At 57.2% G+C, this 16169-nt stretch overlaps 1 protein-coding gene across 1 annotated transcript; it reads left to right on the forward strand.

Moving 5' to 3' along the window:
- Nucleotides 1–2624: 2624 nt before the first annotated feature.
- On the forward strand, nt 2625–11076 carry TAC4 (tachykinin precursor 4). Its single transcript, XM_055133953.1, has 5 exons — nt 2625–2802; nt 5599–5692; nt 8346–8375; nt 9795–9854; nt 10811–11076. Exons 1-5 carry the CDS (start codon nt 2686–2688, stop codon nt 10852–10854), a joined length of 345 nt encoding a protein of 114 aa, XP_054989928.1. The 5' UTR covers nt 2625–2685; the 3' UTR covers nt 10855–11076.
- The last annotated feature ends 5093 nt before the right edge of the window (nt 11077–16169 follow it).

A 16169-nucleotide genomic window follows, 5' to 3' on the forward strand; every position in this document is an offset into this window, starting at 1 on the left:
GCCACTGAGAAGCAAAAAATATTTCCTCCAAGGACTCTTATCTATGGAGCAAAGTTCAAATGGAGTGGGAAGCCCTGAGTTCCCGTCTGGGCAAAATTTCCACAGGAGGAAAGGGGTAACGGGGAGTAGTTTACCCCCACCCCACCCCCCATCACAGTGGTGCTTATGCACCTTTTACTTGATTGGCTGCAGTTTCCTAAGAACCTCATGTGCCCAGTGCACAAATAGCCCAGGCCTGTGGGGGCTGACCCCTTACGGGGAAATAGAACAATCACCCTTTTCTGGGGGCACAGCCTCCAGCTAGGCACTGCAGCCCAGTGGGCAGAGCACCTCTGAGCTTCATCTGCACTGGGCCTCTGCAGAGATAAGAGAGATAAGAGGGTGGATGGGGGGGGGGGTTTCGGGGGCATCAGAGAACCCAGGAAAGGGCTTTCAGGAACACAGGCAGGGAAGGATCTTGCAGCTGAACACTTTATGACGAGCAGGAATGTTCCAGGTCTCCATCCAGGGCCCAAGCACGGAGTTGGGGCACCCTGCGCAAAGTGTCCTGGGTCAGGGAACGGCTTTGGGGTGGACTGGGAAAGGGGGCGTTCTCTATACCCACACAGACCCAGGTGAATACAGTTAATCTGCCCAGCCAGAGCTCCTCCTGGCCTGGCAGAGGCTGAGGGACGGGTCCCTCATCTTCTGTGTCTTCTGTGCTCCATGCCTCACCCCGTGTCAGTTAGAGCAACAGTAATCATAGTTAACAGCTATTAAATATTAATCATTATCCACTGTGCTAAGTGGTTCATAGGCATTACCTTTTTCAGCCACAGACAACCTTGGAAATAAGTGCTATTATTAAGCCTGCTCTACCGACGAGGAGTCTTGGATTTGGAGGAGTTGAGTAATGTGCCTGGGAGGGGGAAATCACTCCAAGGGTTGGAGTGCACGTGCTCCGTGTGAGAGGCCTGGGTTTGGGCTGGGTTCCCAGCATGCTATGATCCTTGGACACCACAAGATGTGGGGGGAGAGAGAAGGGGGAGAAGAAAGGAGAGAAAAGACAGAAAAGAGAGGGGAGGGATCTGGAAAGAAATAAACATGACAAGTCACATAGCTATTTAGTGGTAGAACTAGGACTGGAATCCAGATCTCTGATCACAGGCCCCCTTATTCCACACAATGGATGAAAGGGAGAGTAGGTGAATGGACGGCTGGATGGGGGAGCAAATGGATGGATCTATGGGTGGGTGGATGGATGGGTGAATGGCTGAGTGGATGGATGGATCGATGGGTTGATGGATGGATAAATGGGTTGGTGGGTGAATGGATATAGATGGATGGATGTGTGGGTGAGTGTGTAGATGGGTGGATGGATGGAGGATGGATGGGTTAATGGATGGGTGGATGGATGAATGAATGGGTGGGTGGGTGAATGGATATAGATGGATGGATGTGTGGGTGGGTGGGTAGATGGGTGGATGGATGGAGGATGGATGGGTTAATGGATGGATGGATGGGTGGATGTATGGATGGATGGATGAGTGGATGGATGAGTGGATGGATGGGTGGATGGATGAATGGGTGGATGTATGGATGGATGGATGAGTGGATGGATGGGTGGATGGATGAATGGATGGATGGGTGGATGGATGGATGATGGATGGATGGATGGATGGATGAATAGATGGATGGGTGAATGGATTGGTAGATGGATGGGTGTTTGGATGGGTGGATGGATAGATGGATGGGTGGATGGATAGATGAATGGGTGGATGGATGGTAGATTGAGTGAACAAAGGCCTTGTATACCCCTCTGAGGAGCTTGAACTTGATGTCAAGGGCAATGGGGCAATACTGGAAGAATTCAGAGACAGGTCAGACAGGACTTTGAAGGGATCACTTTGACAGCAGATGGAAGAGAGTCTAGCACTAATGATCTAGACTTGTTACCAGAGGCCATTTTTCTGGCAAATCCCAATTTCAGTTTGTGGGGAGCCTCAGGAGGTGTTTTCTATAGGCTTTCTCAGAAGCTGCATCTAAGGGCCATAGTGATAATACAACAGGTAGGGTGCTTATCTTGCACGTGACCAAACCAGGTTTGGTCCCCAGCATCCGATATGGTCCCCTGAGCCCAGCCAAGAGTGATTCAGGAGCACAGAGCCAGGAGTAAGCCCTGAGCCCCACCAGGTGTGGCCCTAAAACAAACCAAAACCAAAACAAAAAGCCTCATCGAAGCTCTGTGTTATTTCTCTGAGGGAGGTTATGTGTTCCTATGCACGTGGGAATGCCAGAAGGAGGGGAAGCTGAGGACGGAGCCCAGGGCGGCCTGGGGACGAGCAGGGGAAGATGCTGGCTAGGCTCTGAGAAGGGGCAGGAGCCAGGCAGCACATTTCCAAGAAGGCAAGGACCACCCCCCTCCCGCCTTCCAGTCAGGAAGCTGGAAGCTCCAGGCCCGAAACCCAGCCCCGCTGTGCACCTGCCCACTGGGCACACCGCCAGAGGCGGGACGGGGTTGCATCAGCCCGCTAAACCCGGGGATCAGGCAGGGGGCCTCCTTCCCAGCAGCACCCCAGGCCATTGGTCTCTCCCGCTGGTGGGAGGGGAGGGGCGGAAATGACCGGGTCAGATAAGCTAAAGGAAGAAGCAGGCTGGCGGGCAGGCTGAGAGGGGCTCCCGGAGCCCCAACCTCCAGCGCACACCATGCTGCCCGGCCTCGCCCTGCTCTTCCTGACCGGGCTCTCTGCCTGCGCAGTGGCGCCAGACAAGGAGCTGGTGCTCAGCGAGGAGGCACGGCCCTGGATCACCATCACCCTGGAGGTACCTTTAGGGAGGGAGGGGACGGTCCATGGCCGCAAGGGCTGCCAGGAGCAGCGGCCCCCTGCCAGGCAGGCCAGCTGCTCCCTGGGGTACGTTTAAGAACAGGATGTGTGCATGTGCGTGAGTGTGTGTATGTGTGCGTGCAAGTGCGCATGTCTGCATGTGTGTGTATGTGTGTCTGTGAGCATGAGTGTGTGTCTGCATGTGTGTGTGCATGTGTGTGTGCGTGTGTGTCTACGTGTGTCTGCATGTGGGTGTACGTGTGTGCATGCGCATGTGTGTCTACGTGTGTCTGCATGTGTGTATATGTGTGTGTGAGCGTGAGTGCGTGTGTCTGCATGTGCGTGTGTCTGCATGTGTGTGTGCGTGTGTGTCTACATGTGTCTGCATGTGTGTATGTGTGTGCATGCATGCGTGTTTGTCTACGTGTGTCTGCATGTGGGTGTATGTGTATGTGCGTGCGTGTGTGTGTCTACGTGTGTCTGCATATGTGTGTATGTGCGTGCGTGTGTGTGTGTGTGTTTTTCAACATAAACTCTGTTTCTGGCTGTTTATATACATGCTTACCTGTGTAAGCTTCCCACCAGCCATATGGGAAAGGCATGATTATTGTTCCTGGACAAGTAAACTGAGGCACAGAGAAGACACATCATCAGTCAAGGTTGTGCAGCTCCAAACACACTATAACTCACCTTGACACACTCTGATTCTTTGTGTCTGCCGCTCGGGGATCTCCTGGCATCTCCTTTCCGGGGATCCTCTTGATGCAGGATCCCGCTTCTTCCAAGCTCTGACGTGCTCTGGCTCAAGGCTCAGAAACGGGTATCTTGCCCAGCCCCGCTCAGCTGGCCCGTGTCCTCCTGCTCAGCTCACCTGAGCACCCGCACTGGGAATAAACTCAGACACAGCTCCTGCCAGCGCGGACCAGACGCACTGGACCAGAGCTCGGCCCCCACCCCCAACCCCCCAGACAGTGATGACCCTTCCGGGGCCAGGCAGAGCCAGGGGTTCATCTCCTTCCCGCTTTGTCTGGGCCAGAAGTGTGTGCAGTTGCGGAGCTAGACCGGAGAGAGACACAGGCTCAAGGCTCAGCCTCTCCGCTCGCTCCGCGGGCCCTGGGACGCTCCCTACCACTCCTCCCTGGCCTGTCCAGCTCAGACAGGACCAAGAGGAGGCGACGGCCAAGGCCACTTCTCCCAAACCCTGATGTGCTTTAACGGGCGAATGTCAGAGGAACTGGCTGGGCACGGGACAGCTGAGTGCAGAGTGCAGCCACCTGGGGACCCGGCTAGAGCCAACCAGCTTCTGCGCCTCGAGCACCTCCTGTGACGGCTTTGAATGTGTGCTCCCCTCCCGCTCTGCTTCCTGAGACCAGGGACTGGGCACCCTGGGCACATGTACGACAGGCATGGGTCATCAGTGGCAGCAAGGTGGCGGGGAGGAGGGTGGCACGCCCTTCCCCCCCCACCCCCCGTCCCAGGCCCCCTTGCTCTCAGGGCTAGCCCCTCTGCAAGCACCCCTGGAGCTGACCCTGTGGGTGGACAGATGAGGAGGGCAGGAACCCGGAACCGGAACCGGAGCAGATATCTGCTCAAGCCCCCCTCCCGGAAAAGCCTGTGGGGAGGGGGGGCCAGGGCGGGGTGGGGAGAAAGGTGAGACTTCCCTAAGCAGCCTTCCCTGCTGCTCGATGCCTTTTATGGAGGCAAAGTGGTTTTTCACAAGCTTTTTAGAAGTGAATTCAAATCTCCTGAGACTTCTGGTTCCTGACCAGCCGAGGTGACCCCAGCTCCAGGCAACTGCCCCCACCACTGACATCCAGGGGGAGGAGACAGATGGGAAGTGACAGATTCGTCCAAGGCCTAGAAAACAATCCTCTCCCAGTCCTGTTAGCGGATGAGCTGAGAGAGACCGGTGGGGGGCGTGGGGGCTTCTCAGGGGCTCCGGCTGGCTGGTGGGGCCTGAGGGGCCTGAGTTGGGGGCCGAGAAAGGGCCCAGATCCACCCCAGTGTGACTCTGGGGCTCAGTTCTCTTGTCAGCCACCCTCTTCCGCAAAGGGGCCCTCACTCAGCTTTCTGTGCCCCCACGTGCTGGGCTCCCGTGGGTTCCCTGGAGGTGCACAGGGGTCTCCTGAGCGCCACCCCCGGGCTCTTCTCAGCAGGGCAGAGACGGCCCGTCACCGGGGTCAGCCCTGGGCTCACCAACGGGAAGGTGCCCTCACACACACACGCCAAGGCTCTCGGGAGGGAAAACCCAGGACAGGAAGAGGGAGAGCCGAGGGCAGTGGGGGCTGGCGGGGAGGGGGGAAGCGGGGGTCCCCCTCAGCTGCCCTCTGTCCAGGGGGAAGACACTCCCCCCCGATGGAGTCAGTGGTTGAGGTTGAAAGCTGCTGCCTTGCCCGCTTCCTGCGTGGCCTCATCCCCCTAGCTTGTGTCCCGCTGGGTCCAAAGCAGATAAACTGCCGTGACTACTTTGGGGGCGGGGGTGCTGTGAATAAGGAAGACCCCTGGGTTTGCGCCTTGGAGCCGCCCGTGCTTCAGTACTTGCTCCCTCTCAGTGCCTGACCAGTGGTGACACTGGACAAATGAGGGTCCATGTTTTCCTCCGGGCAGAAGGCCGAGAGCCGGCGCTTCCCTCCTAAGATTTTTGTGCGTGTATTTGGGGGAGGAGGGGGTCACTGGGTTTCTGGGGCTGGCAGGAATGCCGTAGGGGAGATGCAGCACCCCACCCGGAGTGAGGTGCAGGGTGGGTGTGCGGGTCCCAAAAGCGGCGAGCAGGCTAACCCCCCTGTCTCCTCAGGAGGGCGCCCTCCCCAGCATCCAGCTGCAGCTGCAGGAGGTGAAGAGGGGCAAAGCAAGGCAGTTCTTCGGGCTGATGGGCAAGCGGGTGAGAGGTGAGTGTCGAGGGGGATGATTCCGGTGGGTGCCGGCCATGGGCAGAGGCCCTGGCAGGAAGCCCCGGCCCCTGGTGGCTATTGTCCGGCAGGGATGGACACTCGGGTGTCCACAGAATCGGGCTCCCAACCAAGACACCAGTGGAGTTTCACAGTAGGAGCTGGGGCTGGCTCTTGTCCCCGGGGAGGAAGGACACCTGGGGGTGGACACTCCGCACCCCACAGCGCCTTTGTCTTCCAGACTTGAAGACCCCCACATCCCTAACAGGGCGCCACAACACCAGACTCGGGGGCCAAATGGTACAACTGGGGGAGGGGGGCACAGCAAGGTAACAAGATTGGGAACCAGAGGACAGCAGAGGTGGAGCTAAACGTCATCTCCCTGTGAGCAGACACAGGACACACTTTCTAGTCAATTGTTTGGTTCAAATAGAAACTTCCATTTTTATTGCGGGGGGGGGGAAGGGGAGAGGAGATTCGGGGAGCTCCAGCAAGGCTTGGGAGCCTGGGGGCCCCCAGTGGCTATATTAATATCAACCAACTGGGCCAGATGGTCAACGCTCAGTCCCCCTGCAGCTGGGGGCCTCAGGGCCATGCCTCGCGGTGGTCAGGAGGGCCCTGTGGTGCTGGGGATAGAACTCAGCTCCTTGCTCCCGCAAGGCACCCCAGAGCCATCTCCCCGGCCCCTCACACTGAATGATTGGAATAGATCTGTGCTGGGCTGAGGGGGGAGCTCAAAGGGCTGGAGGGACTGCCCCAGATTTGATCCCTGGCACACGGCCCCCCAAACATTGCTGGAGATCGAAAGCCAGCACACTAGATGTGGTGCGCAAGCCAAACACAAGGCAAAGAGCAGCCGTGACAGCCAGAGTGCTTATACGCTGTCCGTCTGCAGCACGCAGTGGCAATGTTTCCCACAGTGGAGATGCATTTTGGCCAGTAATCTCTCTCCAACAGAAACACTACCTTGGGCCGGGGTGAGCACATGCCTTATCTGTGGGTTCCATCTCTGGTACCAAAAATTGCTGCTGAGAGGCCAGAAACAGTACAGGGATAGGGGCTCGCCTTTTAATCCCTGGTACTGTGAACTGTCCCCAAAGCAAGCACCACCAGGGGGCACTCTGGAACACGGAACCAGTAATAGCGCTGAGCACTGCTGGGTGTGGGTCCCCCACTACACACACACTCACATATGAGTGCTCTACAACTCTTTTTTTTGGGGGGGAGACGGGCTCCCAGATGGCACTCAGGTGGCGCAGGGGCCCCTGTTGTGGATTCTTTACCAGTCGGGTTGGTGCATCAGTGTGAGTGTTGGGCCCTGCAGTGCTGGGGACACCCAGGCCACCCCAGCAGTGCTCAGGGGCCTCCAAGGCTGTACCTAGCAGTGCTCGTGGGGACTATGTGGTAGTGGACTGGCATCAGCCACATGCAGGGTAAGCACCTTCATTCATCGTATCCACTGTCCAGCCCAGGAAACACGCCGTTGATCTCCACACATATTCAGATGCATAAAGTTCTAGGACATACATCCAGCTGCCAGCAGTGGCTGCAGTCAGGCTGGGGAGTAGAAGTGAGAGGGAGAATCGCTCTTTACTGCATAAGACTCGATTTGATTTTTTTTTTTAATACACTGGCTATGTATTCAAAGACTGGTTTTGTAATATTTTTTGGTTTGTTTTTTTGAGACTCACCTGGTGGTGCTCAGAGCTTACTCCTGCCTTTGCACTCAGGAATCACTCCTGGAGGGGGCTGGGAGACCATATGGGATACTGGGAATTGAACCCGGGTCACTTAGGTGCATGGCAAACACCTTACCTGCTGTACTATCTCTCTGGTCCCAGAGAGGGACCAGCCCGGCTGGTCAAGAATCCACAACAAGGGGCTGGAGCGACAGCACAGCAGGTAGGGCGTTTGCCTTGCACGCGGCCGACCCGGGTTCAAATCCCAGCATCCCATATGGTCCCCTGAGCACAGCCAGGGGTAATTCCTGAGTGCAGAGCCAGGAGTAACCCCTGTGCATCGCCAGGTGTGACCCAAAAAGCAAAAAAAAAAAAAAAAAAGAATCCACAACAACAGAGGCCCCTGCACCCCCTGAGTGCCATCTGGGACACTTTAACACTTTAGTTTTTCCCACTTTGGGCCCTACCCGGCGGTGCCTTGGGCTTACTCCCAACTCTGCACTCGGGGCCGTCACTCCTGGTGGACCACACACCAGTTGGGCTGTGTGCAGGGCAAGTGCCCTGCCTGCCAGGCGATCTCTCCAGGCCCCACAATTCCTAAAGTCCACAAAAACAAGAGGGGAAAAACCACCTTGTGACCAAACACTTTGGGTCTGAGTTTTCTCGTGTACAAAATGACTTTTGGACGGAGTCACTGCCGAGCAGAGAGGGGATTAAAGAGCACTCTTTCCGGAGCACAGGCTGTGCTCGTGCATCAAGTCTCCCCACAACACCCCTTTTATCACCATCGGGGAAACTTCTCCCCCTGGAGTCCCCGGTAATGGCGGGTCGGCGTGCCCACTCCTCTCGCGAGTGGAGTCCAGCCTCCCCGGGACCCTGGGGCAGGACAGGCCTCAGCGGGGAAGGTCAACAGAGGCCCGGGACCACAGAGAGGCATGGAAGCAGGGTGGGCCTGTTTTTCTCTCTTTCCCCAGGATACCCTCCCATCCAGCTAGAAAGAACAGGTAAGGGTTGCGACTCCCCCCACAAGCTCCGTGGGGCACACAGAGTGGAGGGGTGGAGGGCTGGCTCACACCCCGCTGTGTTCAGGACTTACTCCTGGCTCTGCACTCAGGAATCAACAGTGGCGGGCTCAGAAGGCCATCTGGGGTGTCGGGGTTCGAACCTGAGTCGGCCCCATGAAAGGCAAGGGCCTACCTGCTGTACTCTCTGGTGGGGCACACAAAATGCCTCTGGGTAGAGACAGAGAATGACTGAGGGGGGTAACGCAGCCCCTCATCAGCCATTCCCCCTCCCCCATTTCCTCAGAGTGGTGGTCTCTGCATGTCTATGTGAAGACCGGATGAACCTAAGGCTCAGAGTGACTCTGGTTCTAAAGCCTATACTTTAAGGGGGGTGGGAGTGGCTGGAGCAATAGCACAGCGGGGAGGGTGTTTGCCTTGCACACAGCCGATCCGGGTTCGATTCCCAGCATCCCATATGGTCCCCTGAGCACTACCAGGGGTGATTCCTGAGTGCAAGAGCCAGAACTAACCCCTGTGCGTTACTGGGTATGACCCCCCCCCGCCAAAAAAAAAGCAAACAAAATTTATAAAATAACATAAAGTCTATACTCAGAAAATGAGTCTATCCATTCTAGGACATGAAGGGTTTTTTTTTCCTAGGATGTCACATCAGCATTGCTGAGGGACCATGTGGTGTCAGAGGTGGAAGCATGCCAATTATATGCCCCAGCCCTGTCAGCCAGCTCCTGAGAATTTTGAAAGTGCCTATTGGAGCCTAGAACCCTTAATTAAAAAAAAAAAAAAAGAGGACTGGAGATATAATAGAGTGGGTAGGACACTTACCCTGCAAGCAGCTGGCCTGGGTTCCGTCCCCGGCACCACATACGGTCCCCCTGAGCACTGCCAGGAGTGATTCCTGAGCACAGCCAAGTGTGCCCCTAAACCCTCTGTCCCCACCACACCCCCTCTCCGATCCAAAAAGGGAGACCAGGAGTAAGACCAGAGCAAACTCGCCTTCCCCCCACTCTGTTCCCTGGACAAGCCCAGTGTCCTGACGCCGTTCTCCAGAGCTGTGCTCACGAATGTGGCTCGTTGGCCCCTCGCCCTCCACAATTGCCGCCTTCCCCGCTGGCGCCCGTCTCCTGGGCCTGGGCACTCTGCACCACAGTCCTGCCTGTGTCCCCAGCCAGCCCTTTCCTCAGTGCCCCCCACTAGGGCAGGTCCTATTGGAGGCGCCACTAGCCGTAGGCGGAGGGAAGGCGGTGGGAGGGAGGACAGAGAAGAGAGAATGGAAACGGGCTGACCAATCCCGGCCTTTCCGAAGCCCCCAGAGCACTGAGGAAGGGCTGTTAAGAGGCGGCCCCTGGCCCCCAGGCAGCCTCACCTGCCTGCTCTCTCCCTCCCTCCCTCCCTCCCTAGGGCACCAGCAAGGGCAACTGCCACAGGACCTCGCGGGCAGGACGGGACCCTCTGCAGAAGGTCAGTGAGTGCCTGGAGGGGGCTTCCAGGGCATCCTGGGAAAGGCGCCACTCTGCTGCCCATGTCCATGGTGGGGGGTGGGCAGAGCAGGCTTCTCGGCACGGCCACGAGGCAGAGGCCCCAAGGACAGTCCGGGTGCCGCTGGCCCTGGGACACCCCAAGCCACCTGAACTAGCCGAGCTCCGAGGCGCTGCCCTCTCCTCCTGCAACGGTGCAGGTCCCAGCACCAGAGCACCAGCACGAGAGCAGCGAGCTGAGGCAGGCGGGGGGAGGGCGCCCTCGTGCCACCCACATAAAAGGGCAGAAGGCAACGCGGCTGGGGTGACACTGAGCCGCCACCTGCCGTCCCACTGTTCCCCGCCCCCCCCCCCCCCCCGAGCTTGGCGCCCTCCATTCTAGCCCGGGCGCTTGGGAAGCAGGGTCAGGTGGGGACACCTTCTATTTCCCCTGGGACCTCTTCTGTTTTGGGGCCACAGCAGCAGCTGGTCCCGGCTGGGTGGTGGGGAATCCCTCCTGGCCGAGCTCCGGCAGGGATCAAAGCACGCACGCCAGCCCTTCCCCAGGGCTCTTGTCCTCTCCTGAGGGCTACAGAAGTCACCTGATACCAAACAGGAGTCTCGCCCCACCCCACCCCCAGGACCCCCACCCTGGGTGCAAAGGGCAGGAACGGGTGCAGGCTTCCTTTGCTGGAGGGGGTCACACAATGAGCTGCCAACAGTCACGCCAAGAGCTGTCTCCTATTTTCTGGTCCTCGGCGCTCTCCTTATCCCCAAGGGGGGTCTCTGGGCTCTGCATGCAGGACCACCACCTCCCTTCCTGGGTAGCAAGGGGCTGGGGCTGATGGTTGAATGAGGAGACAGTGGCCGTGGGACCTGATAGTCCACTGCAGTGGGAGAAGTGGGGGGCGGGGAAGGGCCTGCGGGGCGGGATGGACACTAACCACTGTGCCTGTGAAGGACTCTCCCCAGGCAGAGGGGATGAGGAGCAGGGGTCGGAGTGAGACCCCCACCACCCGCCACCTGGAGAACGGACCCCCCTATCCCCGACCTGGACATTGAAGCCGACCAGCGCCTGGCCAGCCACCCTCCCTGTCTCCTGGGCTCCACGCTGGCGTGTCCCCCAGGCCGCAGGGACGCCTGGGCTCCTCGGGGCCTGGCCTCAGGCAGCCACCGGGCACTCAGGGTGCAGCTGGAGTGACCCGCCCTGCCCCCCTGCGTGGGCAGCCCCGTCTCCTCGCCGCCTAGCAGCAGCGCGCCTGCGCCCTGCTCGACTCTGTGCCCGGAATGTGGCGAGGACTCAATAAATGGATGCTGAGCGAATGGCTTCTTCTCTGGCGCTCGGCAGAGGGCAGGGTGGGCTGGGCACATCCACAGGTGACCTTTCCCGTGACAGTAAAGGACATTTCCCTGGGCTGGGGAGCTTGGGACACGGGTAGTGACCACATGGAGACACCCTGCGGGCTGGAGGTGACGGTGCTGGCGTGGGGCGGGGCGGGGGAGGAGGGCAGCGGAGGGGGGGTCCCCTTCCCTGAGGGCTGCTAGGAGGCCCCAGCCCGAAAGCACCGCCGGCTCCCAAAGTCATGATCCCAAGGACCCCAAACTCCCGGTCCCAGGTCCTTCGCTGGCTCTCGGGCATATGGTTCCCCCACCAACGGCCGCACTCTGGGGACATGGTTCCCATCATGCTAAGCGCAGAGTCGGTGAGCCAGAGCCCAGCATGTCCTGCTAACGGGGGGGCCACTGTCCGGGCCCCAGCGGCTCAGAGCCAGGTCAGAGACACAGCGAAGCCTAGAGCACACACCTAGGTAATGAGAACCGAGGGGTCCCCCAAAGGGAGCTGAGTGGCCGTCACAGCGATGGGTGGTTCCTCCACCACGAGGCCTTACACTTCCTGTGTCTCGGTCCTTGTCTCACAGGCTGCTGGCCCTGGTTCAACCCCTGGCACCCCAGGGTGGCCTGAGAACTGCTGGCACTACAGGGCAGAGCAGGGCTACCATCTCAAGCCCCCGCATTGAGCCCATCAGTCCCGTTGGCTGGGGAAATGCCAGACCCCTGAGCACCAGCTGGGAATCCTTCCTCCTCAAAAGGGATGGATTAGAAGCTTTTCGAGTTGGGGACCGGAGAGATAATACAGCGGGTAGAGTGTTTGCCTTGCATGCAGCTGACCTGAGTTCAATCTCTGGCACCCCAGACGGTTCTCTGAGCACTGCCAAGAGTGAGGAGTTTTGGCATCGCCAGGTTTGACTGAAAGACCAGAAAAAATTATTTCAGATTTTATTGGCAGGAGTGGGGCTGGGATCAGCCTCTTACATGCAAAGAACACACTCAGTCCATTGAGTTATTGCTCCTCTGTGTGTGTGTGTGTGTGTCCCTCCCTTCAAGCCAGGAGTTGTTCTCAGACCAACTCGACCAAGTGCCCTGAACGAGTCTCAGGTCTTGTCTTCCTTGTCTTCCCCTTGTCAGTGAGGAATGAGGGGCTGGAGACAACCCCAGACAAACCTCTCCGGACATGGAGCATTTCCCATAAACGTGCTTCATTCCCTCCACTCACCTCCCAACCCGCTGGGCACCCCCAGCGCCGCCCCCACCTCACCCCACGGGCCCTGTTCACCCTGGGAGGCGTGAACAACCCAAGCTGAAGAGCCAAATGGAAGATAATTTTATTCTTGTGTCTGAAGTTGGGTGGTTTTTTTTAATTTTTATTTTTTTATTTTTTTTTATTTTTGAAAACCAAATCTACCGTCTTCTTAGCATGCTTCCCCTTGAGGCTGCACTCAGCTAGCATGTGGCTACCCTCCTTCCAGAGAGAAGTACTGGGGCAGAAATGGGCCCTGAGGGGCTGGAGCAATAGCACAGCGGGTAGGGCGTTTGCCTTGCACGTAGCCGACCCGGGTTCAATTCCCAGCATCCCATATGGTCCCCTGAGCACCGCCAGGAGTGATTCCTGAGTGCAGAGCCAGGAGTAACCCCTGTGCATCACCGGGTGTGACCCAAAAAGCAAAAAAAAAAAAAAAAAAAGAAATGGGCCCTGAGCCCGATAACCTAATCGAGGGGAGGGGGCTCTGCCCAGCCACCTCTGTCCTTCCATATCCCTCCCAAGCCCACCAGGGTCAGCTGCGGGATTATTACCGAGAATGCTGGGCCCTTCTCATCCTGGCAGACCCTCACTCAGAGGCCAGTGTCTCGGGAGAGGCTGGGCAGCCTGGGAGCTACCAGCCGATGCCCCACTCCCAGTCCTGGCACACTGCCCCTGCAGCACCGGTTATTCAAGCCCCGACCACCTCACACCCCTCCCCCCAGCCCCCTGCGAAGAGGAGCTGCTTCCCGAACAGTCTGAGAATTCAACATGTCTCCACACTGAACTTGACCTATTACCCCCAAGCTCCTCACCCGCACACCCATCTCTCCTCATGGCACCCCCATGTGGCCAGTGGCCCAAACTTGAAATCTGGGAGCTACCTTCTATTTTTTTGTTTTGAAAAACAACATGGTGCTCAGGGGTTGGTGACTCCTGGCAGGGCTCAGGGGACCATACGGGATGCAGAGGATCGAATCCAGGTCAATGGTGTGCAAGGCAAGAGCCGGACCCGCTGTACTATGGCTCCGGCCTAGCTACCTTCCATTTCCTCCTGCCCCTTCCCCTGCCCGGGGAGTAACCCCGCGAGACTACCAGATACCCACCCCAACCACCTTCCACCCAGAGCATGACCTTTGAAAATGGAAACTAGGCTCCTGGCCTTCCCCATTGGCCAGGCTGGGATGACTGACATTCCTTGGAGGCCTCCAGGCACTGGGTGATCTTTCCCCTCCATCAGGCTGCCCACAGGCCCTCAGAGCCAGAGTTGCTGCCTTGGGGCCTGGACCCAGGTTCCACGTGAACCCTGCCCCGGCCCCACCACTCCTCCTGCTCCACTCCTCCAGGTCCCAGGCTCAAGTCAGGCCTTCCAGAGAAGCGCCTTCTCCATAACCAAGTCTAACCAGTTCGCTCATGAGCCCCCACATCGCGTCCTAATTCCCTCACGGCACCGACAGTTTAGCAAGCAGGTTGCAACCTGTCTCCTGCAGGAGCCTCTTGAAGTTCCACATCTCTCGCATGCCACTCAGCGAACATTTCTCTACATGTCAGGCATTCCACAAGACGTTTACCCTCATAACTCTTCTTTCTTCTTTCTGTTTCAAGTCATACAAGAAACGGCCACCTCCCCCGTTGTTGGGCCTATGCCCTAATGGTACAGGTAAGTCTCAAGTGGAATGGTCAAGACTCCACATCCTTGTAATGTGCAGCTTGGCTATGTTTGAGTAGGTAGGGAAGCAACATTTCTTTTCAGCATACAAATTTTGTTTTTCGGGCTATACCTAGTGGTGCTCACGGTCTGGTTTGAAAAACATTACTCCTTACTCCTGGCCGTGTTTAGAGTTCACGCCTAGCAGGGCTCAGGGGACCCAATGAGATGCAGAGGATGGCATGCATGCCAGGCAAGTGCCCTACCTGCTGTACAGTCGCTCCAGCCCAGCACACCAGGTTTTAAAGAGACTCCTGCCAAAGAAATCCTTTTAGGAATCCCAAAAGGGAGAGTTCAAGAAGCTACGAAATCACGAAACATGCTAATATTTAACTTAAACTCGGTGTTTTCCAAATTTGATTACTGTAACCTTTTTGGCCCCAAATACCTGTGTTCAATGGGACACTTCGGGGAATGCAGGCGTGGAAGTTCTCCCAGTCGGAACAGGACTGGGGTGAGACTAATCCAGTTACACGCTGAGGGGGTGCAGAGGGACCGGGGACGTTCTGCACTTAATCAGCTTATGGAATGACCTGATAGCCAGGACCCACATGACCTCAACCCAGTGAGCCACAGGTAAGTGGTGAAGTCTTGATCATTTACAGGAGCTGGGCTCTGCCATGAGGATGCCCCACAGGGGCTGGCGCGGGAACAGAGGCTCCCTGGAGCTAGACGGGTGGGCACTGGGCCTCCTCAGGGCACCTGACTTCCCACTCCCCTGAATCAGTTTTTGACAAGGTCCAACTGAATCTCAGGCTACTCGGTTTCACGTGTTTACCTACTGCTGCCTTATCAAACCATCCTAAAACAAATGGTTACACCCTCAGCATCCCTTAGGCTGGCAGCCCTGGGCTCCATGTTTGTTTCTACAGCTTGCTATGGTGTCCAGCATAACTTGGGTGGGAGTTCGGAGACTGGGTTTTTCCGTGTGCTTGGCGGGACGATGGTTCTACACAAGAGCACTTACTTGGTTCCCCGCTGTTCGGCGCGAGCCTCCTACGAGTCTGGAAGCATGCCAGTTGGCTGGTACCAGCCAGAATGGAAGCCAACAGGCCCTCACTTCATTCACCAGCCCTCCAGAGGCCTCTCCCTTGCTGAGAGGAGCAAACCCAGAGGGGAGGTGTCCTCGGTCATTTCTCTGGTGACCGGCCACACCTCTGCTGTGAGGGGTGCAGGTTTCTAATAACAGTAACAGGGTAAACAGAAGGTGGGTTGGTTCCGGAAACAAACGCCCAGTTAAGAAAAGCCGGCTTCTTGGAACGACCAAGTCGTCAAGGATCAAGGATATAGGTGTTTACATCTCACATGGGCGTTCAGGAGGAGCAACAGAGCCAGAGTTGCACAATGGTCCGGGTTATTTTCTTCCCTGCTCTGGGACACAAATAACCCCGCCCCAGCTGGTGGCAGCGTGGCCATCTTCATCTAAGCAGAAGGCACTGCTGAAGGCAGAAGTGACAAACCGGCGATTCACCACCCATCTGTCTCCTTCTTAGTGACACTGACGTTTGGATCAAGGTTGCCACAAAGAGGGCAATTTCAAGGATGGGCTGCAGGAAGTGGTCATACCTCAAAAATAGAAGAATTTTTACATGGCAAAGATGAGTGAAGCCCTCATTCTCCAGTTCCCCTAACAAAGCTTTCTCAAGGTGTTTCATACTTCATTTGCCACAAGAAACACGCGTGGCATCTTTTATGAACGGGTGCCTGGGAGCTGTGTCGTGTGTGGGCAAGCTGACACGGGGCCATGCCAGACTTCTGTGCCATCAGGGCACCTCTTCAGAGCTCCTACTGAAGAGTCAGGCCGGGGGTGATAGTCAGAGGCAGCATCCCTTGCTGAGGTTTGCTGAGTCAGGGTTTGCTTCTTAACCTCAAGTCCAAGAATATTTTCGTGTGAAGAGATAAAACTAAATTTGGGGGAGCAAGCCTGAGCATTTGCCTTACATGCGGCTGACCCAGGTTCAATCCCTGAGCATCATCGGGTGTGGCCCCAAATCTTCATTTATCACCTTGAGCTCCAGGTTTCCTCCTACAAA

This window comes from Sorex araneus, chromosome 3, assembly GCF_027595985.1.
Source record: "Sorex araneus isolate mSorAra2 chromosome 3, mSorAra2.pri, whole genome shotgun sequence".
NCBI classification, from domain to species: domain Eukaryota; kingdom Metazoa; phylum Chordata; class Mammalia; order Eulipotyphla; family Soricidae; genus Sorex; species Sorex araneus.